Raw genomic sequence first — 26,716 nt, forward strand, 5'->3', positions numbered from 1 at the left:
TCTGGGAAACGCATGGCGTACTTGCAAAACTGACTAACACCGATTAATGCTACCTAATATATCCAAATATTTGACATCAAATGATCCATCTTAACTCCCGGAGAGAACACCAAAGTATAAACAAAGTTCACGATATGAAACGAGAGTCAAGCGGCGCTTGATCCAATTGTGACGATAACAATTCATTGAGTGACGTCGTGATGTCACAGCGGGTCGCGCTAAAAAAATGCGTGTAAATATTGTCAAACTCTCTTCGCATATTGGTGATGCATGTCTACTCGTTGCTAACAGTAATTACCGGGGGAACCCTCGGCGTAAAGTCGGTAATATCGGCAAGGGAAATAAAGAGTATATGAAAGTATATGAGAGTCAGCCTATATATATCTGAGAAGTCAAATTGTTGGGGAAAGTATTCCTCGAATTGGGTGTACCGATTCGTTTCAAATTTGAACACGGGAATATGGGGGCTCTGAAGTAGGTCATGAAACTCATGAAATTTCATTTTTCATCCAAAATTTATTTACTTATCGACTAGAACCAATATGGTGTGGTCCGGGCACGCTTTTAATGTTTTACGCTTCTTGGAGGCGTAGAATCGATAATGAAGAGTTTCAGAACCTAGCCCGAACAATTTATAGTACCGTAAATATGGAATATTACAGAATCAGATGGGACAATGTGGTAAATACTTTCACCAACGATTGCAAGAGAATGCTGGTTTGTCCTGCGGCTAACGCGTGTTTTTAGAGAAAAAAATTTAGTTGCAGCTAAACGTCACAGATGGCGACGTTGATTGGTTAAAATATAAGCAGTCATGAATTCATGGGATTTCGGCAGTTTTACATAGATCTTTTTATCATTACTTTACCGAAGTGACATGTGGAACCCTTAAGTTCGTATAATTCTCAACGTAGACCGTAAAAGACTTCAACATAAATATAAATGTCGGTAATGGGACATCATATCAGAGCCTTCAATAATTGTATATTGATCTAAACATGAAAGCTCGACGCCATTTCGGTTCTGGTCTGGGCTAAGATAAAAAATGTATATAGATAAATTTTACTTAATCGACGTCGATTAAATTTTTTAGCGCCTTTCATATCCCCCTAACGTTTTCTTTGGTTTCAGTGGTCTTCCACATTTAGCCGTCTCGAGCAGTACACCTCCACCGTCTACGTCGCCTCTGCCTGTGAAGATAAAGAGCGAACCGATAAGCCCGCCGAGGGACACCCACGGAGGTGGAGGCGGATCCAACGGGGCTCCAGGAAATTCAAACAACTTGCACCATACAAATCTCAACGTGGGCCCCTCGTCCAGCAACGGAGCACCGCCACATCACGTAACTCACGGCGGTCCTCAAACGTTGAATCTAGTATCTAGCAGGCCGAACAGCAACCCGCCACCTTCCCACTCGGGGAGCATAACGCCGACGAATCTGCCGTCCCCGGGAGGTGGACCCGTCGGAGATATCAGAACGACTCACGGCGGGGCAGGCGGTAACGGTGGAAGTAGCTCCGACTACGAGAACGGGCCACTGATGAAGCGCTCTAGAATTACAGAAGGATGGGCAACTTAATATCGACCAAACGATCGTACCCGGTCGTTTAATACCTCGTCGTACAACGGCATATAGTGCTTTTGACTCCGAGTACATTGTAAAACCACTTTAACGACGTCGAGACACGTACGCGTACTTCGCCAAAGTCTACGGCTCCGGGCGAACGGCTCGTGCCAGGCAAGTGGAAAATCTGTTTATATTTTGAAACTGACACAGAGAACGTTTATCCGAAGAATAAAATGCGGTGCCATAATGTTGAAACTTTATATATATATATATATATATATACGATGGATATATATTTTCATGTATATAATAAGAGGTGTTGTTTGTATATATGTCATAAATTCGTAATGGTTTTGTGGTACGGCATGGTGTCGTTAACGTGGCCATTTCGTTGGAGATTCCTAAGGGATCTCCGCAATGTGGAACGCAACGATTACCGATCGTAGCGCCTCAAGAAGCGTATCGGTAGACTAAAGAGCTTGCGAAGGGATCTGCACAAAGCGCGAGGTATGCAAAGACCAGACTCCATCGTCACAGTTTGTTGTTGTTGTGCGCGGTATAGCAGTCCTTGCACGGCATAACCCGTTAATCTACATCTCATCTGAAACGCATTAAGCATCGGTGTATAAATACAATTGATCTAGTCATACGAAAAAAAATTACTATTAACCGAACCGACGCCCACGGCCGATCGAGTATCGACCGGCGGACCGAATGTACTAAGTCATTGCTTTCGAAATCTTGACCCGATTCTCTTTTAACTCATTTTACGAACCGAGTTAAAGAAACGGCGAGAATCGGACCGATAATTCTTCCTAAACCCGAGTGACGAGGTGACTTACATTTACCTGGTACCTTCTTACCGACCATCATGAGTTTTAACCTGCACCAATTAAATCCGAATGAGCTGCATTAACGGTCTATGTCCGCTGGCATGCGAAAGTCGACTGCTATACTTAAAATATACACGATATTCTATGTGAACAAGATTCGAAATTAATATATTGAATTATGAAATATTATTAGATAGGTAGATAGGAAGATATTATATAGTGTTGATTAATAAAGAAAAATATATACACTCGCGCATATGTATGTGTACATATATGCATATATGTATGCATGTATATATATAAACATACATTTTCCACAAGTATTTTGCACATTTGATAAAGAAGGGAAAAAAAAAACAAGTGTAAAAGAACAGAGGTTAGAACCTTGCAATTTTTAAAGCCTAAAAAGCACAGAACGAGAGCTTCTCTCGCGAACATATGTCAATGCTTTCTGCGATACAACCTACTTTCGAAACCGATTATATATGAATTTTGAGATGTCTACGAGGAACTGCGATATGTCTGTGACTTCGAAGATACTTAAAATATGGAAACGTCTTTGTAGAAGTCGTTGAATACCGCAAAGCGATACACTCTTGAAGTATGTTACGCCTTTAGTCTATGTATGTCCTGCAACAACAATGGCGACGCGATCACACAACAAGGCATGCTCTATCTTGATTTACTTTGGTTGCAGCGTTCGTACCGATGAAAAAGTACCCACGATGTGGCAAACACCTACATAGAGTAAAGCGAATAACGTTTGGATCACTAGCTCCGACAGTTGTATGCTAGGAGTCAGAAGTGTTACTTCAAGTAGTCGAACGTCCGACTTCTCGAGGGAACTAGTTTTGAATTCTAGAGGGCCTTACATTGAGTATTCCTATAAACTAAATGTCAGCAGTTAGTTCTCGCCGTTGGTAAATGTTACACAACCGAACCGATGGGATGATCGTAAATGCCTTAGAATAATTCTTTACCGACGTATGCCATGGATAACGAGCCGAAGCACCTGCAGTTTGTGTATACCTCGTTCTTATCAGTAGCCATTGCCCCTGGCATCACCGTACTCAATTCGACTCTATGCCTTACTGTGCTAACGTTTAACTACATATCCTGGTGAAAATAGCTCTCAGGAATTACGATTAATGTATTTTAGTGGAGTACACAGGTATTTGAATAAATAGTGCCTGGCACCATTCGTGGCCCTCTTGTCATACTATTATAAAGAGTAAGGACATTTAGGTGGGAAATACATTTTGTCAGTAAATTTCTTTACTACGCGTGGCTGCGCTTAGAACGCGATTACGCTAACACTCGGTACATCGGGAGTAAAGTTATTGAAACGGCCACGCGGATAGTGATTAAAGTTTATCACAGATTTGTAAGACGATCACGAAGTGCAATCTTTTAGCCAACACACTTTTTTATCGATAAAGGAAAAAGTATAAAGAAATTGTTATTTTTCATAACGAAGTGAAATTTAAATCTATCGAAGGATACATATGCCTCCTATAGTTATTACAAATTTTCTATTAACGCGAAAATGATTATACTTAATTGATATTGGTGTACCTTGACAAGAAGTGAAATTGTACAGGTTCGACTTATTTGGAACATCTACTGTGCAGACGTAGCATAAGTACGTGGCTCGTAATCGAGCACTTCGCTTAAGTTTATTCAAATGAAATTGAGTACGTTTTCGGCAAGAGGACAAAACTTGAACGCGTAATGTTATGAGATAATTTTAAACTCTTTGCGAAATCGTTTGTCAAAAAAATGGATTATCAAGTGTAAGCAGTCAATACTTTCCTCAAACTTCTACCTTATTCTTTATTATCCATGCCCTTATTTGCGTTTTCATAGTGCAATTTGACCAAATCGAGAGAATGATATCCAAATACATTCTTTGTGTAATGGAGTACAATTCACTTTGGAATCGGTATGATTGATATAATGATCACAAAACGTCCGCACGATTCAGTTAACGATATGACAGGCTTTAATTGCCTACTGAAAGTGAACTCATGCGCGTAAAACGTACGCGGGGACATATTTTATCATGCAATGCAGTGTAGCGTGATATATATATAATTAAAGCTAAAAATTAGGTAATTCATTAAATGTATATACACTGCACGTACACACATATTAATGTATATTTTTAATATCAACTACGTGTAAGTACTATGTCAGCCGTACATAAGATAGATGTCACCAAAACCATTCGTGTATCCGCTCTTTATTCGTTACGATCGATGACCTTTATATTCTTTGATTAATCAGTCGACGAAATTAAACTTAAACCCCGTCTTATTTTAAACATTAGATTACTAAGGCGGAACTTGCGTGCAATTACTTGAATATTCTTTGAACATCTAAGTCCATGAAGATACCCATTGAATATTTTAGTACTCATAGGTGTACCCGCGAGCGTATGGAACAAGAATTATTTTACGGTAAATTTAAATAAAAGTGACGAGTCGTAAACGTCCCTCCATCGATGAAACCGAAACTTGAAGGAATCTTCCTCAGTGGACATTTTATTTGGAATAATTTTCATGACGTTCGGGTACATACTTACCAAGTGTTGCCTAAGTCCACTTCGCAAATTGGCCCCCGGAATTAGTTCAACGAATCCTTTGTGTAATGGATTAACCACGCAGATTTATTTCGCTTCCGTAAAGTAAAATCGAGACTTCATACTTATTCTCATCCTATTCGATCCTAGGAATTACTCTCGGTACCCGTTTTATTTCCTCATTTCATCTATCTCTAACATCAGTGATAACATAGAGGTATCTTTCTAACCGTACAACTCGACACGATGAATGCAAATTACGCGATACGTCTCTCGATAAATAGATGTCCATAATAGAACGTCCAGGCAGTCACCGGCGCTTTTCTAATCGGTACACTTTGTAAGTAAGGAAATCGATTTATCAAGACATTTTAAAGTCCCTTTATACGTAACGACATTTCCGATTCAGCACGTGTGAACTTGTCTTGATAAATTGTCACTAGAATGGTCATACGGCTGTGTTCTTTAATATCCTAATGAATATTTGATACGTAGCATAATGGTAATTATCACGGTTAACGAACTCAGAGACTATTGAAATTGTTGGATCGCTGTGAATGAAATGGACCACCTTTAAGAGAGCAGCTTTACGTTAGGACTCTTTTATACGGACGAACGGTCTGTAGAATGAAACACTATAAATATATACATATATATTATACATATATATTTGTATATAACCATGTGCTTTGTTCGAAAAAAAAAAAAATGATAAAGAAAATACACAAGATACTCGAAGTAGCCCCGGCTCGTAGACTACAGGGGTAAACAAATGAATTTCAATTGCACGGCACAAGTACCGATCGCTGTAACGACGTAGCGAGTTAATTAAAAGTTGTACGTACCAGCGAGAAACGTTGTCACCAGAAACGAGCAAAGTTAAGGTATTAAGTTTAATAACGCAGGTTTAAGTGCTGGACATATCTGTAAAGCGAAGTAGCGTCACCTTTCGCATATACTAATAGTAATGTCGTCATTTAGCGTTACCGTTATATCTGTGCATTTTTAAACTACCGGGGTAAGATCGAAACCCTCGTCTCGGCTGCCGATAAGCGACCGAGTGATAAGGAGTGACGGAGGCTGGGACGAAGGCCCGGCTCGCAATTAACATTTAAATCTATGCAACCGGTTGGTTTTAAAATGCACACGTGGAAAAGATGAATTATTAACACGTATTAAATATTAATGTAACGTAATATCCAATCATTTATTTGTACGATAAAGTCTATAGAAGGTTGTTTAACGATTCGCGGAAATTATGTATTTTAGCGTTAGAATTGGTTCCCAATTGCGATTACATTGTACAATGTATAAATTTTACCTAGGACTCGCACGTATATGTACGCGCGCATCCGCGCGCGTGTATGCACGGTAAGGCCGAGCATGTGTATGTGCCGTACGTACGCACACATCGCCCGATGTATGGTACACATTAGGAGCTACCTACGTCACCCATAGTTGTGCGTTTAATTAGTCGGTAATTAAAAGAAACAAGGAAAGTAACTCGTATAGTGCCATCGTAACAGACTAATTAAAGAAATACCAAGTTTACGTTTTAACTAGTTATATATGTCAGCGTGGGCCGACGTGTCTCGATTGTTTTTTTCTTTCTTTTTCCGGGACTTTACTCGGATATTTCGGCCCCGACTTTTTCGCCGAATCAAGTCAAACGATTAGGAGTCATGTATACATTATATCTCGGCGAAAGTCGACTCGAGAGGCGTCGATCCCGAGTCCATCGAGGATGTAGTCGCGACGTCGAAGACAAAGACTCGGTTTACGTTTGTAATAATGACGATCGTCGCGTTCGCCAATGTTGTACGTAAGTGTAAGACAACCGAAATATGTGCCCATATGAAAGTGGCCTAAGTCATATATTTTTTGTTTCGAAATTACATTGAATTAATTTCCTTTGAAATAATATGGCGTGAAATAACTGATAAACTCATTTTTTTTTTTTTTTATTTTGACTTAGACCACTTTCATAATTATGGGCACATATGTCGAACTAAGAGGTAAAGCATATCCCGACCATTGTTTAGACTGTTCAGTCGGCTCTCACGTTTTCCGTAAACGAGAATTCCCGTAAGACTCTATACTTTGAGCTGTGATTCTGTTCAGAACCTGGCATTCACTTTTCTTAAAAAAGAGGTTACGGATATATCCCTTTAGATTTTTATTTTAACCAGGACTTTGTTTTTAACGCTCCAGTGAAGGCGAAAACGTCAATAAATGAATGCTAATTGTTCTCAGAGGGTATGTCACATATCGCGTGTGATATCCCTCCTTGCAATGTACTTTTGCGTTAACAATATGCGGGGGTAAAATGGAGTTTCGGAAGACCAGGTTTGCGTTAACATACGAACGGTGGTGGATTGAGCAGTCTATAATGTTTAACCTCGTTAAATATATCCGTTGTCCGGTTATGCACATCCAATGCCATCCACGACACTGCGGAGGTACGGTCAATGTCGGTCTTAAAAAGTTGCATATGTTTAAAGATAGGATCGCGACTTTTGTTTGTACGTATCTCATTTTTGGTGCTCGACATACCCGATTATTGTTATATTATTATTACTGATCTATATGACTATGCTACCGTAATGCCTATTATCGATCGGTAAGATAATTATCAGAGTTAGCGATTAATGATGGTTATTTGATAACGCTCTATGTACATCACATGCATACATACAATCATGTAAACACTTACACATTGTGGTTATATTTCAATGTATCAGCATAATGATATAATTATTATGATGTTGCCCATAGAATACATTTTACTTGGTTTTTATATTTGGTAGTATTTCATTTGATAATCGATCCAACCACCTGCAAACTTCAATTTAGGCTTTCGATTTAAATTCGCAAAAAATGGACTTCTAAGAAACATGTCATTCCGTTTCATTGATGGGTACAATTTTCTTTTACGTTAAACCTTTTCGAGTATACAATCTTTTTTTTAGCATCCTCGTCCTACGGTCATTTTTTATAAAACAATGTATTAAATAACTCACGCTGTTAAAAATTGTCATTACATAAATTATCACAATTTGAGCGTAAGAGAATTGGCATATGGTCGATGCGCAAGAGGCTAAAAGAATTCATAAATGTAATTAAATCCCTGCCGAAGTTTAACAGGTGATAATTCATATATTTTTCTAAATTATCCCATTTAATCGTTTGTCTTCACTTTATCATTATCTCGTATCACATTATGTCGGGGATGTTAACCCATTCTCGGTTAAGCCAGAAGAAAAAACAAAAGGTTCCGCAAATCGTGGGCGAACCCAAAGTGAACATGCATTTAACCAGTATGCAGAATACCAAGGGCAATATCTGTCATTAATAAGTTACTTCCACATGCGCAAAATGCCATGCCTAGATGTACATATTCACTTCTTTCGTGTGTTAACATCTCCAGAGATGCGTACACGATAATTGGTTTTGCAAGTGACGTAACTTCGTCCTTGTGCGCTTTCAGTTTCTAATGCAACGAGTCCGAGTCCTCGGAAACTTATTGAATTTACTGTGATAATAAAGCAGACAATTCAGCCTGGCATAGCATATATATCCCCCAAAAAATAACGTGGTATAAAGAACGTTCAATGGTAATACAAACTCGCACGGTCCCCGCTAACTGTTGTGTTTATATGGTACTCTTATCGTAAATTGTTTTCCGGTAACGTAAGAGAGTAATGCTGGAAATTACGTTTCATGTCTACGTCATTGTCTCCTTGTCTCAACAGATCACACTCGTTGTACCGCATGCTTTAATTGTGCGTCATGCCCATAAACGTGGGTAACACTCCGTAATATACAATGCATGACCGTATAATATAGTGAAAAGAACGGACGCGTTACACGTTTTCTTTTAAATCTTGAATGTCTAAACGACGATGACTACGGAATATCGTAAAGATGTTCAAATCTGTATTTTTTCGGAGAATAGCCACTCGGACAGCAAAGTTGTTCCTATTTTTAAAATATCTACGTATCACGAATATGTCGATAATGTTTGCAATTTTTACGACCCATTTTTCGCTGTTTGCGGAGCAAGGGATAGTTTAGCTTCCACTTATGTCGAAAAGTTCATGGTTACCTATTCTTAGCCCTGGATCTAAGAGGACAGTGAAAGAGTTAAAAGGGGGAATTTCACCTACACGGGAAGTCGTAAGGGGCAAAAAAAATAATAATTCATTTAGGAAGAAAATTTCCAATCAATTTTTGTTCTCCAGTATATGTTTTATGTATGTACTCGCACCTGAAGCACCTGCGATTAAAAGAAAATTAATTTAACATGCACATATCTGTAATGTGATATTGTAAGTTCGTGTGTGTTATGTTGTTTTAATAACTTGTCTTTACTACTTATATTATTTGAGATTCGATTAACGGCTATTCGGCACATAGAGGAGAGAATGTGTCTCATGCATTTGTCAAATGTCTTTGTACAACAAGTGTGGTCTGAAGCACAATCTATGTACACCCTTCTCTTGTGGTCAGAATCGAATTACACGAGACATAAATTTGCAGAAGACTTTCTACTAATATACTACGGAAAGAAATTATACGAATTTTAAATTCAAAGGAGAGAGTATTTGTTATCAACTTGTCATGAAATAAGGAGAAGAGAAATCAAGGAATACCGCTTTTTTTATGCCTAATGAATAATCCGATCCCGCTCGCCAATGAAGCGCTATCGGTATGAAACCTTAAATGCACTAAAAAATACTACAATATTTCCAAACGTCCACCGACACAATTTTTACGTTCGTAAATATATAAGATAGATCCGAGAGCCGAGACGATGTTGATTGCTACAAATGAAGTGTGCTACAGACGTAATAAGTAATTTTCCCAATAGCAATATGCGAATACACTTAATGTCTTTAAATGTATTATTGCTTAATTCTCAAATACTTCTCTTCGGTACGTTATGATAGAAAATGAACATCTCTCGTTACCGGGCGACTTCAATGGATTGATGTATCGTCGGTATTTCGTGAAATTTTCGTAAAATTCATGAATTAACACATTTTTCGACGTTCGGCATTGTACCGTATCATTGGGATCTTAATGTCTTTACAGAAATCATGTATCGACATTTAGTTCAACATTTGTGGTTTGAAAATATTACGGAACACGGTACAGAATAATTGATAAGCATTCACATGAACAAGTGCACTTCGAGAGGTCTTGTCGTGGCAACGACTTAAGATAATCTATCTTATGTCTGTACGGACACTTTAATATTCTGTAGAAATGCCTTACTATCACGTGCCTGAATTAATATCTAAACTGTACTCATTCGCTTACCTGTTATTCGTTAGTGTGCGAAATGTATACGTGTAATGTCGACGTATTCTTTGTACCACTCTTGTAAATACATTCTGAACATTTACCGAGTCACTTTGGTATGTGTATGTACATATACGAAACAACTCCATAGGATAGAGTGCACGTTTATCAACCTGCTTTTTTATCAATTACGATACGTTCTACCTTTATCCTCTTACAATTTTAGTCACTTTCGTCAATTTCTCTTCATTCTTCATAGCCCGAAAATGCTGAAACACGCAGTTACTTTTTTTCTATTTGCAATGTCTACTTACAATTTGTTCACCCTATAAATCTTTTTGAAAGTATATGAACGTATGTCTACTAATCATAGGTCGCAAAAATGTCCCACTTACGAATTTCATATAAGAGGATACTTAAATTAGAGAGTAAATGTTATGTTTGCACAATTGGGAACGTGTAAAGATTTATAGTTTAAATAAATAGCATGTGAAAGTCCTTGCATTTTTCCTCTTTATTACACACAAATTCCAGTATACAGAAACGCAGTGCACTTTACAGTTTCGTCACAAAAATAAAGGAGGAATTGTGTATACATGTACATACAACTTTTTTTTACATATACATTTAATCTAATGTTAATTCTCAGTATAGAAAACGAACACTTGAATATATTTTACATTTGCATATAATTTCAATAAAATTTTACTGGTAAAATAAAGAAAAAAAAAAAAAGAAAACGTAACCATAGCCTGCCTCTTTCATTGTCAAAATAATATTAAATACTGGCTTCAAAACAATATAATGTAGTAACGATTTAAATCATTATGAATAAAGTATTTTTACCAAGGTCAAAGTTTAAACGTTTATCTAGTACTTCCATTTTTACTCTAGTTACATATGAACTTGAATTGCTATTAAACATAAAAATATGACAATATTTGTATGGTTAATTGGTTAGGTTTCTTTTATTAACGAGATAAAGAGGAGTACAAGTAAAAAAACCAAGTAATTTACATCCTTGACGGATTTCACAGTCTGCATATTTAAGATAAATGCAAGGCTCGCATTTGTTTCCTGGATATATCATCTACTTATCCTTCTTACTTCCACATAGTGGAACTTTATTTAATTGAACAACACTGACCCATATTTCATTATGCGAAAATATTATGTGATTTGATTAAACATACTAAAAGTATAAAACTACTCATTGCAACACATTAATCGAGGAGCATATTACTCACTTCGTAGAAGACTGTTTTGTACTGCACACCAGCAAAAAGAAATTACCTGAAAAATGTCCAACCTAAGCAAAATAAATATCCCGTGGCAACAAACAATCAGTGTACTATTGAGACCAAATACAGTGACATGTTTGTTACCGCAAGACATTCTCTGTGTAGTATAATCTTGACTGTGATCGTTAAGGAAAGTAGTTTAACTATCCATTAAATATTGTTCATGGTTTTGCCATACAGTGGAGACCTCAGTGCCCGAAAATATCATTTCAAGTTTATAGCCGCAGGATTATGAGCAAGAACCAATTAAATCATAAAGTCGCTGATAAAAACTCTCGCGACAAGTTACAAGATTCTGATTCTTGTTTATATCTGTTTTGTCTTTATCCAGGGCTTCCAGAAGACTGTTTATTCTGAGATTACATGATAACGCTAAACTCTTATATTAAGGATGCAGTCGTCTCATCCTATAGACGATTTTAGCAGTTCAAGACACTAAATTCTTATAAGCTTAATACAAAAATTTCTCTTGCATAAAATTTTGATGTTATTAATTCTTCAGGTTCACATAAGGCGACAGCGATCTTCACCCTGTGGATCCCCCTGGAACAAAAAACGAACATTTACTTACTAAAGTAAAAAAAAAACCGAGAGAAAAAGCGTAACATGTATTTCATGTATTCTAATCAAGCATGCCTTTCAAACTGAAACTGTTCTTTAACGATTCGTATAGCTTTCATTAGTTACAGTGAAGCAGGCAGTTTTGGGATTACAATAAAGATGTTTTGTTTTTCTTTATTTCCGTTACCTTGTGATTTTCTGTACTTGTCCACTGATTTAAATTGCTAGGCATAAAGAACCAATCTTAAAAATCATCAGTACTTGACTTAAGTAAGATTATTCTTACGTATATCGTAACAAACCAAATAATGTGCATTAATCCCAGACTGTGCGCGGCCACTGTTTTCCACAATATTGCACCAGTTAAAGCAAGATGGATGTATCCACTGAATATTAATCAATATTAACAGCAGAGTCATTAGTAATTATACCGATCGTTAGTTGAAAATGTTGCGATCTGGCCGATAGAACACGATCTTTAACAGATTAAATCTTAAACCAATATGTAGGCTTGACACGTTAAAGGAGTAAAGCTTTGATGATCATCTAAATCTCAGTTCTAAAGACAATGTGGTTAACTGTGAGCATGATATCTCTTCAAGAAATATTACTCTTCTTACACCATAAGTTTTAGTGAAGCGTGAGGAAAATAATGCATTGTGCGAAATAACAGAACGAACAACATACCGAAGCTAAATAATGTCTTTTAAATATAATATTATAAATGCCGCAATGTATTAATTGTAGACAAGTGACTGAACGGTCGAACATCGGATAGACTGCAAAAACTTACATAGGCTGCACATCGGAGCCGTGTCTTCACGCTTAATATGGGTAGAGATACCTTCTCTATGAAAACAGAATGTAACATTGGTGAGGCGAACCCTACGTCAAATTACGTCTATTTTTGTAAGCCACGCCAAAATCCTATGTTAAACTCCATGCTGAATTGCTGTCTGTACAAATATCTTGCTAAATTGTTTAACCGAACTGTTGTTAAACGGGCAGTCGAATGTAACATGCTTCTCGGCCAAACGGAGGAATTTACCGCGAAGAAGCAATAATACAAAACATCTCACGAAGGCTTTTTACCAAAATTGTCCGCAAGTTTCTACCAGCACTCAAATATCTTTTCGTGGGGAAAACCAATCGTAGCCACATTGTCTTTTTGTACTATAGCTTTTAAAATATTTAGCTTTGAATAAACGACACATTCACGCGACGCATTCTTTGCGTTGTAATAACAAAACATAAGGATTTTAACATAGAATATGATTACTATGCTATGCACTCTTTTGCCAAATGCGTTAATGTACTAACATTATTTGCTTCTGTGCATTTGTCACTTCTAAAGTGATGTGAACTAATTAGTTTAATTTTCATTCGTGTTGTCTGGGGGGAATTAAATTAGTTCCACTACTGTTGTGTTTACCACACCTGCGAAGCCGTAATCGCATGTAACCTTACCTGTTGATGATGCAACTCCTCGGATGCTCTAAACCCCAAATTTTCTCTGTGTCGAGAAAGAGATGTTGTCAGTTGTTGCCTCTTGCGTTCGGACGTTGCTACTTCCTACAATATAATTTAATAACTTATTAGAAATTCACATCTAACTTCGGTGAGTCATAGAAAAACCTAAAACTCATTCCAGACTTGCCTCTCCCTCATTATTGAGAAGTGTAGTCGTCATATTGTCCGCTGTAAACCACTTCTGTCCCTTCATTACTATATTAGACGGTGGCTCATGAGTAGCACCTATATCAGCGGACCAAACCATTACGCTGGCACCGGAATCAATCTTAGCTGTGCGGTGAAACTTAAAGGTAGTTTCCCGAGTTCCCGCCTTACGAATGATTTGCCACCCACTCAGCGAGAGTTCCTGTACCACAATTTATCACATATGAATGCAGTTGCACATTAACTCAAACATCGTTGTACGTGAGTCGGTTTCTAGGTATAAATTTACCTTATTGCCCTTGTTAGTCAACTTGACAAATCGACCCTGTGGATCTGCTTCAGTAATTTCAACATCGCCTCTAGCGGTGCCAGATACACTGTAATCGCTGCTACTGCGTTCCTCGCTTTCCTCCAGAAGAGTGCGCTTTCGTTTCCCACCTCTGATCGGTGTGTGCCGGGACGGGGTGCTTCTGCTGCCTGACATAGACGACCCCGGCGATTGTATCGGCGTGATGTTCAATCTGCGTACAAGTCATATTTCGTTAAACAAGTACGTATGTACCATATTATTAGTTTCATCGGAAGAACATGAAGGATCAGAAGAACTCAGTTTACAATCGAGCAACTACCTGGCTTCTTCGGATTCTAAGAGCTTCCTGTAAGCTGCAATCTCGAGGTCCAAAGCAACCTTAATGTCCATGAGGTCCTGATATTCCTGCAATTGTTGAGCCATTTCGTCGCGCATTCGAGCCAGTTCCGCTTCCAGAGCGGCCAGGTTTTCAGTGTGGCGAGCCCTCTCGTTCTCACGCAAATTCTCCAAATCCCTGTAATTAAATACGCAAACGCATTTTATTAAGAAATCAAGAAATACATCCCTATACAATGAACGGCCCCACAAACATAGTTAACGTTTGAGAAAGAAGTTCTACCTAATTCGAGAATTAAGGGCGTTGTTGCTGGCCTCAAGTTCATTAATGCGTTGGTTAAGACTGTCGATACGGGTTCTCGTTTGCCGCAGTTCCTCCACCGCTAAACTCGCAGCACCACTGTTACGCTGGGCGTGGGATGTTAAGTTCTTGATCTTGTTTTCGTACAGCAATTCGATTTCTTCGCGATTGGCTCGCATCTGACCTTCATACTGGTCGCGCAACTCTTGCAGCGACTGTTGTAACTTGGCCTCGTATTGTTCAGCTAAACGTCCATCGATCTCAGAGATTTCGACCTATAAAAAGAATATTATATTTAAGAATCGGGAATTATTCCAAGCATGTCTTGTTATTCCCTTGACACGATCAATGTCCTTTCCAAGATTGTAAGAACAGTACTTTTTCATTAGACTTCGGTAACAATTGCGCCGCATTTAAAGCGAGTAATTTTATCTGCATCCCGTGCTGAAATACCAACCTGACGTCTCGTACGAGTCTCCGTAAGCTCCTGCTGATAGACTTGATCCTTGAAGCTGATGTCCTCTTTCAGACTTTGAATATTGTTCTCGAGATCGATGCGCTGCAGAGTCTCCTCTTCGAGATGCTTGCGGGTATCGTCGAGCATGCTCTTCAGCCGTTCGACTTCCTTCTCCAATTCGCGTTCCCTCTCGGCCAGTTTCTTCCTCTCGGCCTGGGACTGATTGTACTGAGACTGTAAGTCGCTGCACCGATTTTCATATATCGACAGACTCCTCTCCACCGCTTGCAGATCTTTGGTCTTCTTGTCCAATCTGGAGTCAAAAAGAAAAAGGGTTCGTTAAGGTCGATAAGGTTGATCGAACACGCCATGTTGGTTCTAGTCCATAAATAAATAAATTTTCGATGAAAAATGATATTTCATGAGTTTCAGGACCTACTTTAGGGCCTCCATATCCCCGTGATAAAATTTAAAACAAATCGGTACACGTAATTCGGAGAATACTTTCCCCAACGATTTGACTTTTCATATATATAGGTATATAAAATTTCAAATATATATTAATAATATATATATATATATAAATAAATTTTATATATATATGTTGACTCTTTCATATCACCTTAAGATACGTTTATCCGTTTCAATCTTCAACCAAAGTCGTAAACACAGCTCCTGGTCTCGCTCGAGGGCGAGGGTTATTAATTCCAAGCCGAAAATCCTTTCTTTTACGACAAAACAAGGTCGCTTTGCCGGACACGCGTGCAATCGCGATGAGACCTTCCAACCGCGTCAAAAGACGCCGCCATGTAACGTCTCCACCTTGTTATCCTTGATCTACAAATTTCGCACCGTAGCGGGGAATTTTCAGTGACACGACCCTGAGTATTCAAAACTCCCGGTGAAACCAGCTAGTCCCGGGATTTCGGAATAATCGTCCATATAAAAGTGTGAAAAATTTTCAGGGACCTGGGCTCGGCACCGACTCCATGAAAAGCGTCGTCGGGGCGCTATTCCGGGCAGTTATTTAGAAGTTTAACGGCGTCCGGCGAGAAACTCCTCCGCGACATGTCGCGTGCCTCTCTCTCCGCTCCTATTTTAAGCCGAGCCGAGACCCACATTGAGAATTTTATTTTTCCCGCCACGATATACGCCCCGATGTCTCCGCGATATCAATTCCCCAGCCGAGCGCGAGCGCGCTCTCTCGCCGTTTCTTGCGCGTCTTCTCCAGAGTCGACGCCGTCGACGTCGCGGTCTATATCAAACGTGCCCTGGATTTCGGCCTTTCCTCGTGGAAAGGAGACTCCGATCGATAATTTTGGGAATATACCAGAATTTCAAACTCCCGGAGGCAAAGCCCTGCAGCGACCTTTTCAAAAAGTCACTCTTTATTGGCGATACGTTTAATAACGTAATGTATATTAACATATGTTTATTAACATTTAAAAGGTTCTCCGTGTTACCGCTTCAGGAGTATAAAAGCGCGGTTGCGGCTTTACATAGAAGGATCAATCTATTTTACAACTGTGAAAAAATGAAACATTTGTTTATTACATTTTTTCGACATGTATGGAGTAGGATTCCTATATTAGTTTCTTTTTTTTTTTTTCAAAAAGTCACTTTTTATCGGCGATATGTTTAACAACAATGTATATTAACATATGTTTATTAACATTTAGAAGGTTCTCCGTATTACCGCTTCAGGAGTATAAGAGCGCGGTTGCGGCTTTATATTGAAGGATGAATCTACTTTATAACTAAAAAAAAAAAAAAAATTAGACATTTGTTCATTAGATTTTTCCGACATGCATGGAGCAGGATTCGCATATTGGTCGTACACGCGTTATTTAACGTTTTTTCCAGAATTTAAAATCTGAAATGCGTTTATCTCAAAACGATATTTTTGCACGCGACGCAGGTAAAATTTAAAAATAAAGTAAGGCACCTATCGATTTGAAATTTTAGAAGGTTATGTTTCGCGTACACATTAATATCGCTTATCCGCTCTTAGCCAGCTTCCCTTGTGCATTTCACTTGAGCAGTGCGTAAAACAGAACATAATTATATGCCGATTCTCCTTAGGTGATAGAGTATCAATTGAACCTCAAATCCCAAATGACCCGAAAACGTGTCACGTAATCAAATCAGTTCGCCGACTGATGTTACAGCCTCGCAGATTATAAGGTACACTGGGAGACATCAATGCCCTCTCATCCTGCACAGGCGATGTCGTATCTACAGGTTAGGCATTCATGTCCGCCATTGTACAACTGCATCGAGGTACGCGAGCTCTTAATTTCCCCGAATGTTAGAAATATTCTTACAATTCATATGCAAATTAAATACTCTAACGTATCATCCTGCCGCACATTTCAGCATAGGCCATTATTGCGCCGAAGCGGCGTCTTATTGCGACAGTAAATTGCAGAAAATTAAGCATTGTCGTCAATTACCGTACCAAGTAGTTTATCGTTCGGCGATAGATTTGCAAGTACATGGAGTGTTATTAGTCGCACGCACTCCGTGTCGTACCAGGGTTAGTAGTTACAGTGTCAAGTGCAACGTAACGCATTAATTGGGTCATGAATCGTCGATAACCATCCTACGTACAATATCGGCAACCGAGGCGACGGCTTTCTCTCCCAAGCTCAGAAAAACATTCCTACCCAGTTCCAGTGGTACTTTCTTTCCGTCTTCACTTTGACTCTACCTCAAGTTTTACAATTTCTCGATTCAGGACACCAGCTTAAGGCGGTACAAAAGTGTCACATATACCCACGAAATAGTAAAAATATTTATAAAAAAAAAATACATTTCTCCAAATTGCGTGCACCGTATCATTTGAAACTTCATTGAACACTCCACGACATTATGGAGGCCCTAAAAAAAAACGCGATGCTCGTGAAATTTCATTTTTAATGTATAAAAAATGTATTTATCTCGAACTCCCCCCAAAACACATTTTTTTTCGACAAATGATCGTTTAGATACAGAAGGATAAGAGCGCATGAGCAATTAGAGTACAGACGTCACGAAGTATAACATATTCCCCTCTTGCATACCTGCAGAAGTATTTAATCGACCCGAGTGAACTTTACGAATTAATCGTTTTTTAGATCTAGCCACGGACAAGGTCTCGGCATATCGGTAAACAATGCGATTAGGAATTAGCGTAACAGGTAGGGGAATATTGACTCCCATCGGCTATCCCGAAATAGTAATTACCGACCCAGCTTGGTGACGTCACCGGTGCTTTCGAATGAAGGTTTCATTCAGCATTCATTTCCACCGTTCTTGGCGCATAGTGGATATCGTACGCCTAGAAGGTCATCCGGTTTTTCTACATCTGAATTCGTGGTGAGCTAATCGGAATCATTGCCTAAAATAGACGAGACTGCTGCCGTGCTTTCGCCGCTCACATTCAGGCCTGCATTTTTGAAACCGAATACCCATCCACGTGACCCACCGTGAAAATGGGACACGATATCCGGCTTGATTTGTTTGTCCCTTTCAAAATGTCGTTTGCAATTGCTTCGGTTAATATTACGCGAAGGACTAGCGTAATATTAACAGACAGAAAGCTGTTAAGGTGAAGTGAAAGCCCCTTCAAATCGGCCGATTCGAATAAAACACTTTTTTATTTAAAGGGTATTGTACCAAACTGTCCGAAACTTTGACACATGACTCGTGATCGTCTAAGAATTTTCCTGACATAATAAAAAATTTGGATTTTCCATAAAAATGTTTTAACTTAGCCCAGACCAGAACCGAAATGGCGTCGAGCTTTCATGTTTCGATCAATATACAATTATTGAAGGTTCTGATATGATGTCCCATTAGCTACATTTATATTTATGTTGAAGTATTTTACGGTCTACGTTGAGAATTATACGAACTGAAGGGTTCCATATGTCATTTCGGTAAAGTAATGATAATAAGATGGATGTAAAACCGCCGAAATCCCATGAATTCATGACTGCTTATATTTCGATGAACCAACGTCGCCATCTGTAACGTTTAGCCGCAAATCAATTTTTACTCTAAAACACGCGTTAGCCGCAGGACAAACCAGCATTCGTTTGCAATCGTTGGTGAAAGTATTTACCACATTTTCCCACCTGACTCTGTAATATTCCATTTCTACGGTATTCTAAATTCTTCGAGTTAGGTCCTGAACCTCTTCAATTTCGATTTGAACCCTCCAAGACGCGTAAAACATCGAAAACGTGCCCGGACTCCGCCATGTTGGTTCTAGTCTCTGACAAGTAAATAAACTTTCAATGAAAAATCAAATTTCATGAGCTCCAGGACCTGGTTGGCTCTAGTCCCTGACAAGTAAATCAATTTTTGATGAAAAATCAAATGTCACGAGTTCAAGGACCTACTCTAGGGCCTCCATATTTACGTGGTAAAATTTGAAACGAATCGGTACCCCCAATTCGGAAATTACTTTTCCCAACGATGTGACTTCTCAGACATATATAGGCTGACTCTTTCGTATCCTCTTAACGCTCTAAAATATTGCTCTAGCTCGTTTAGACTCGAATGGTATCGAAGAATGTACAATCTCGGGGAAAAATACTCCCGGGAGGAAGCGGCCTTGCGTCGTTCTCCCGGCGAGTCAACGTTTTCAGGTTAGACGCTAGCGAGGTGACATCACCATCGCATAGTAAGCGTGACGCAACCACTCGTATAACGTCACGTTTGGTTTGGGCCGGGCCTGGTTCCCCGAGACATTTCGGCGGACACAAGCCGGACGCCACCTTCGTTTTTTACTCGGCTACATGCCTACGCTCTTTTAACTTATCTCTGAGACAAAGTTTCAGATCGTCGCATCGTCACGGATCGCCTCACCGAGCATGCTTGCCGGTTTGCGCATTCCGAGGCGTACTTATTGATGATAATGCGACTTCGCGGTTTAAGTTGATTTTGGTCAACCAATGTTGTATATCGAGCATGGATATATGGGAGCGACAGAATTTATACGATTTTAATCACGGTTTTCGGCTTTCGAGAATGCGTTAAGGCTTTTGAAGCTTTTTTTAAACTTCGGGGAGTACTACAAAGAGGAATGTATGTAAAGGGTATTTTTTAATAAGAAGGGATATCAAGATATTGATCCACCTGGATTCACGATTCCCGTACACACGCGATTCAGTCATAACTCCGCGTTGACCTTACCGTGACCCACTTACACGGTTTTGTAGGGATCTTGAGGCAATAAAACTTCCTCTCTCCCAAAATGGAATCCGTGTTTAATCGAGCGGTGAGCTTTTGCTAGCCTTTGATGATGATATTAGTGTTTGTAATCTGCTTTGAGAAATGGTACGCCTTTCCGTTTGTTTTTTGTGAACAGAATGTCTTCCATTGTTCTCTTATCGCTTGATTAAATAGTTAATTTGATAGATTAGTATTTGGAAAGCATAGTCCTCAGAAACCATGTAAACTAAAGATGTTAAACGTAGAATAGATGAAACTATATTTGCAACATTGAAAGGGTATATCGAACACATTTTGTAATCTATCCTTTGTTCTTTTCAAATATACAATTCATTACTTTGTATAATGTAAACGATACCACTTATATTCCATTAATGACTTTCACTAATGTGTCAAAACCCACATGAAGGAAAATAATTTGATATCTCTGAAATGCCGTTATTAATAAAACGTGTGTAGTATCAAGAAAGAAACATACCAGAGTTGAACACACAGATTCTTTTCAACTCTTGGAATAATGATTTTAAACTATAAAAAAATATAGGTACATGCTCTATTTTTAATAAAGATGAAAAAATATGACCGTAATACTTTAAGAACTTCATCAATGGACATATATCTTCCTTCAATAAAATAAGTGAATTGTATTATTTAGTACAAATCATACTAATTTCAGTAATTTCCTGCTTCACAGAATATCCAAGATCCAGAACCACCAAAACTATATCTTCAGCCTCGCATTAGCTGCTTTCAACCACTCATTTTAATTTACTTAAAAATCATATGAATATTTTGACAGGTTAATGTCGCACTTAATCTAGTACCTCTCGTCCAAGATTCAGTTAAGTTAATCATCTTTCAATCGGTCCAATACAGCGAGCAATGTTCGAAAGTATACACGATATAATTATTTCAACGAGACAATCTTATGCAGCATATGTCCATCATATGAAAGAAGTTAAATTGGTACACGAAGTAAAGTAGATGTGGAGTCGGAGAACAGGGAAGTAGAACTTACTTAATTTTAAGGTCCTCGTTGTCGTCCCAGAGACGCTTTGTGTCGATCTCAAGCTTGGCCCGTTCCCTGGCAGTGTCATCGAGCAGTTTCCTAGCATCGGAGAGCTCATGTTCATACATAGACTTGATGTTGGAAACTTCCCTTGTGACAGTCTCCTGGGAGGTCTGGACTTCCCGCGTGAGCCGGGAGTTCTCGGTCTCTAGGTGCCGTACCTTCTCGATATAGCAGGCCAAGCGATCATTGAGATTCTGCAGGTCCTGCTTTTCCTGGAGACGCGAGTACCGCGTTGGACTGAGAGGACTTCCAGGACGCCGGCCGATCGGCGTCGACGTGTTGGGCTGCGGCTGTGCGGAGCCGACGCTCGCCGCCGCCGCGGCGGCTTTCTTGCTCGCTTTAGTCGACATCTTTACCGAAATGTCGTTCGCTCTTCGCTCTTAGTTATCCGTTTATCGCAACGCCACTACCCCACTTCGCTCACTAGCCGAACATCCACTCTTGGTGTACGAGAACACCGCGTCCGTGAAGTAAGCTTTTACGGTTAGAACGCTCAACGGGCTCGATTTGTACTACCTTAGTCAACGGACAAACAGTCGTGCAGTGACGCCACCTCAAATGCGACGAGAATAGACTCGTGGATTAGGCACGCTCCGCACGGCGATTCGGATAAATTGTTCTCGCGCGCTCATTGGTAGACTCGAAACGCTTTCCACCAATCGACGCGTGGCACGACATCCGCCATCTTGGAGAGTCCATCAAGTATTTCTATTCGATGAATCGAATCGACGCGATTGGTTCGTCGATGTCGAGTCAACAACTGCAACCAGTCGGAATTATGCATTGGTACGCCTCGTTATTTGAAATTTCTTGCTTTTGAAGACTTCAAGTTCGAGGACAAAGATTACACACGTCTGAACTCGTTTCCGAGGAGAAAGTAGGGTAAATCTTGTTACACTTCATTTTTAAAATGTTGTCATATATGTATGTACAGACATTTATACAGACTAAGTTGGCGCAATAATAGAATAGGACCTTATATCAGCTTGCAAAGGAGAAAACTTTAATGAAGTGTTACTTCTGGTACTTTCAAAATTAAATTTATATATATATGTGTAAAACATCGACGAGCTTGATACTCAACAAAAACAAAATATCAATTTCAAGAAGAACAAAACTGCATTTATTATTCCAAAAACTTGTTATAAATTTATGAAACATTTATATATGTATGTATTGCAGCTTTCAAAATAATTATTTACTCAACAAGGCAATGAGTTATGTCGTGCATTCAATAAATATTATAATAGTACGTAATAAAAAACCTATTCTATAAAGCTCATAAATAAAAGCATCTCTTAAACCAAAAAAAGAGCATAGTTTTATTTAGAGCTTTGACATAAGAAAATTATAAGTATCCAAATTAACAAAAGTTTGGTAGTAAAGTACTCGGCATAGTTTTGCAGAAGTTTATTACTACAGACTCTCGAAAATGGTATTAAGAGAGTGGAACGAGGCACCATATAAATAAACATCGTATTACGATATATTTAACAATCAGTAGTAACAAAGGATAGGTGTCTTTGCATCACTGCACCAACGGAACATTACTGTCCATCGTATTTTCCAAGCGTTTCTTCTGTATTTTTAGTTTTTACATATACATATATGTATATTTATATACTCTTAATGTACTATCCGTAACATAACAATGGTTTATCGCTAGAGAAAACCAGATTCCTTTTAACGGGGCAACAGATATAATCCATAAAGTTTAATGACTTTTATTTTCTTAAATAAAAATATATCATCTCATTAAAGAACATTATCTCCTATAATCGTAGTGTAATATTAAATATATATATATGCTTTTTCGTCTTTAATTTTTTTTTTAAATATTTATATATATAATAACTGTTATGCATCAAGTCGCAATTCAATAATTAATGTACACAATTTCGTCTCAATGCTATACACGATTCGTTTTTGGTCTTACAGCGCAGTGTTGCTTCAGTCGTCTTTGGTACAGGTGTGCGTACAGCATGGCATAACGCGTATCTCATATCGATAACACAAGATGTCTCTGGTAAGCATGCCTGTTGTTCCCTGAGTTGGTATACACCCTTATCAGTCTTTGCCATTTTTCATACCCTCTTTTAAAGCGATCACCATACTCCAGGTAAAAACAGTTGATTTTTAATTCCATATATTTCCAATTGCGGTTGTTTTTTAATTGAATAATTCGTCAAATCGTTCGTCTAATGCATTTACAATTAAAGGAACATTGTAGCAAATACAATCCAATTTTGGAAATGAACGTAGAGGAAATGACATTTAGGTATATCGTTTGTTTCGTTACAAATAAAACAACGAACTATACAGAGAAATAAATACACCAGCATAGGTGTATCATAAAGTGACCAATTTAAAAAGGACCAAAAATTTGTAAATTAACTACATAATGCATCGCCAATGTGTAGCCTACGAGTCAGTACATAGGCAACTACTGTTCCCATATTAAGTAAAATATTGCCACTATGCCGTAGCATTATTAATACAAATACATTCTTTTCCACAGCAGCATTGGTGCTAGTATCGATTATTTATTAAACCTGCACTCCTTACAGCGCGTACCACACTTGTGCGTAGACCTTAAAAAAAGGTTACTTCCGAGGCACGGTCACAGTATTCACATTAAACGCTTTATCTCTTTCATGATCACAGACAATCCGAATGACATCGCTACGAAAGTGCTCCGATATTTACGCTCGCTCTTGGTAGACCAATAAAACTATCAAGATTCTGTACACCTCCTGTACAATTGCCCTCAGGATATCGATAATTAATACGTGCAATAGTACACCTCCTGACCTTTATGATGCAATATGATATCCCGCTAGACTTTATACAATCTGAAACGTGAACAAATCGTCCCGTACATCACATTTCTACACGCATAAAGTAGGAAAGGATCAAACATGTTTATGTACAATTCTAAGAGTATCGAGATAGGAATGATGCAATGTTCGTGTCTCAGGCGAACCTAAAAGGCAGCGGTATTGCGACACCCACAAAATGCATAGGAAACGAAAGAAAGAATTTTTCTCGGATGAACGTATATTTAAAAACTCTACTCGACTATAATCGTGGCAAGACGTTTGGGCCGTTTCCCCGCCTTCTGTTTCCTGTGAATATTCAAATCTCGCTTCCCAGGTCGCGTGGAATCCGACGACTCGATCGAGCTGTCGGACCCACTGGTTGTTTGTTCTAATTTTCGTTTTCTGGCTCGAGTTATAGGACCACTTTGGACACTCTCCCCAGGCTCCGCTTGAGGGTCGCGTTTGCGTCGTTTCGATTTGGGCAACTCCGGTTGTTCGCTCCTTTCCAACTGGTGAACTATTTTCGGCGAGTTCGAGTCGGACGAGGATGATAATGAACTCAGATATTCATTGACTTTGTCCTCGCCGAAGTCGAACGCGTTAGGTTGAGCGGGCGAGGCCGAGGTATTAGTCATGGTTGTCATGCATCGCGGCCTCATCAGCTGAACCGAAGGACTCGACGACGTCGTCGAAGTCGAGGAAGATACGGAACTCGAGGTGGATCTCTTATGCAACTTGCGTCTCTGAGCCAACTTGGCTCCATCGACCTCGCGGAGTCGGAAACCTTCGGGCCGCTCGATCGACAGGCTGGTGGAACTCGTCTCGATGCTTGGCACCTCGGGAGTCGCGTTGGACCCCACGATCCACTCGTGATTGACGAGCGAAGCCGCTGTCAATCTCTTGCTCGGGTCGGCCGTCAGCAGGCTCTTCGCAACTTGGGTCCCAGCTGGGGAAACGTGACTCCAAGCCTGCCCGTCGAAGTCTATCTCGCCAGCTTTGATACGAGAAGGCAAATCGGGCGAGCCGATTCGGAAGGGTGGTCGTCCCGAGAGCATGGAATACAAAATGGCCCCTAGGCTCCAGAGATCACAGCTTTCGTCGTAGCCTTGCCTGGCGAGCACTTCCGGGGCGGCGTACGGAAGCGTGTAACAAGGAGTATGAAGCGGCTCGCAGCCTCGCTTCAGCCTCGCAAAACCGAAGTCCACCACTTTGATCGGAGAGTCTTCCCCGCTGTGGGCGAATACTAAGTTTTCGGGCTTAAGGTCGCGGTGAACTATGCCCCTAGAGTGCATGAAATGTACGGCGGATGCGAGCTGCTTCATCACTCTGCTCGCCTGCTGCTCCGTGAACGGTCTTGGGCGACGCAGCAGCTCTCCACCGGACAGGAGCTCCATGACGATGTACGTGTGCGCCCTGTCCTGATAGACTTCTACTAATTTCACTATATTCGGGTGTCCCTGGCACGCGCGGAGTAGGCTGGCCTCCCGCCCGCAGTCGACTCTTCTGCTGACAATTTTTACGCCGAATTCTTGTAACGTTTGCTTGTGCCAACATCGCCGACAAACCGAGAAGCTTCCGTCGCCGAGGGCGTCTTCTCGCGGGTCCAGTTCGTAAACTTGGAAGAAGGTGGACTCCTCGAAATGCGCAGCCAGGACGTCCGACGCGGAGGGTCTCTGAACGTCGGGACTTATCCTCGCGGTTTCCTTGAAGATGTCCTCGCTAACTACGTTATCGCCGAAGAGAACGGACGGAGCAACGTAAGAGTAGCCCTGAAATTAAAGGTTTAAGTCAGTAACCGCCTTCTCGATTCTCCCCTAGACTTACGTGTATCATGAATTTCGTAACTACATCGTCAAATCGATAGGTTACGAGAAATCCTATGATAATGGAGAAAGATAAGGTGGTAAAGAGCGTTACCCTGAATATCTTATCGTAGTTGGGAGGTACCACGGCAGGACTGTCCGCCGCGACCATTTTAGTAAATTCATCAGAAAAATTGCTGGTATCCAATTCATGAGTGATCCGAGGCACAAAAGGCGGAGGTATTTGACGCTTCTCCAAGGCTTCCCAACTGAAAGGAGGTGGCGCCTTCTTGAAGAAAGGATGCTCCTTGAGCTCCTTCGCATCGCGCGGTCCACCACCTAGCCTCTGTCGCGGATCCTTCACCAGGAGTCGCGTAATGAAATTACGGACCGCCGGGTTTAAGTGGCTAGGAATGGGTGGCTCCGTCTTCAGGATTCTTTTCGAAATTTCCTGCTGCGTGTTCCTTTCGCCTTCCACGGTGAAAGGTGAAGCACCGGTCAATAATTCGTACGTGAGAACTCCCACGCTCCACCAATCGACAGCCTGCAATTACAATATTTACTTGTAAGTATCC

The 26,716-nt window shown here is 39.8% G+C and overlaps 3 protein-coding genes across 9 annotated transcripts in view; 1 reads left to right on the plus strand and 2 right to left on the minus strand.

The window, feature by feature from the left end:
* Positions 1 to 7,780, plus strand: part of LOC105704479 (myocyte-specific enhancer factor 2) — a 30,353-nt gene extending 22,573 nt beyond the window's left edge. For all 4 annotated transcript variants that reach the window (XM_012433722.2, XM_023434256.1, XM_023434255.1 and 1 more), the window contains exon 8: positions 1,132 to 7,780. In XM_012433722.2, the coding sequence (XP_012289145.1) occupies positions 1,132 to 1,579 (448 nt within the window). In that variant the 3' untranslated portion in view covers positions 1,580 to 7,780. The remainder of the gene's footprint in view (positions 1 to 1,131) is intronic.
* Positions 7,781 to 10,781: 3,001 nt separating this feature from the next.
* Positions 10,782 to 21,870, minus strand: LOC105704478 (lamin Dm0). 2 transcript variants are annotated; one of them, XM_012433715.2, is made up of 9 exons: positions 21,467 to 21,870; positions 15,229 to 15,541; positions 14,754 to 15,046; positions 14,454 to 14,648; positions 14,114 to 14,345; positions 13,805 to 14,026; positions 13,615 to 13,719; positions 12,941 to 12,996; positions 10,782 to 12,129 (listed from the first exon to the last, which is right to left on the minus strand). In XM_012433715.2, the coding sequence occupies exons 1-8, from the start codon at positions 21,868 to 21,870 to the stop codon at positions 12,973 to 12,975; spliced, it is 1,788 nt and encodes a 595-aa protein (XP_012289138.1). In that variant the 3' UTR covers positions 10,782 to 12,129; positions 12,941 to 12,972. The 2 variants fall into 2 exon arrangements, with proteins under 2 accessions (XP_012289138.1, XP_012289137.1); XM_012433714.1 differs by lacking the exon at positions 12,941 to 12,996.
* A 1,045-nt stretch (positions 21,871 to 22,915) lies between these two features.
* LOC105704521 (ribosomal protein S6 kinase alpha-5) overlaps positions 22,916 to 26,716 on the minus strand; it is a 34,833-nt gene continuing 31,032 nt past the window's right edge. For all 3 annotated transcript variants that reach the window (XM_012433816.1, XM_012433817.1, XM_012433815.1), the window contains 2 exons: positions 26,257 to 26,685; positions 22,916 to 26,108 (listed from right to left, as the gene is read on the minus strand). In XM_012433816.1, the coding sequence (XP_012289239.1) occupies positions 24,591 to 26,108; positions 26,257 to 26,685 (1,947 nt within the window). In that variant the 3' untranslated portion in view covers positions 22,916 to 24,590. The remainder of the gene's footprint in view (positions 26,109 to 26,256; positions 26,686 to 26,716) is intronic.

This window comes from Orussus abietinus, unplaced genomic scaffold (assembly GCF_000612105.2).
Source record: "Orussus abietinus isolate OABI.00-Male unplaced genomic scaffold, Oabi_2.0 scaffold6, whole genome shotgun sequence".
In the NCBI taxonomy this organism is placed as follows: Eukaryota; Metazoa; Arthropoda; class Insecta; order Hymenoptera; family Orussidae; genus Orussus; species Orussus abietinus.

What these genes read in the sequence shown, in the direction of transcription:
- LOC105704478 (XM_012433714.1), bottom strand. Translation starts at nt 21,870, where the DNA reads ATGTCGACTAAAGCGAGCAAGAAAGCCGCCGCGGCGGCGGCGAGCGTC. An exon ending in AACGAGGACCTTAAAATTAA is followed by an intron (nt 15,542 to 21,466) that starts GTAAGTTCTACT and finishes TTTTGACTCCAG; the next exon opens with ATTGGACAAGAAGACCAAAG. An exon ending in TTAGAATCCGAAGAAGCCAG is followed by an intron (nt 14,346 to 14,453) that starts GTAGTTGCTCGA and finishes ACTTGTACGCAG; the next exon opens with ATTGAACATCACGCCGATAC.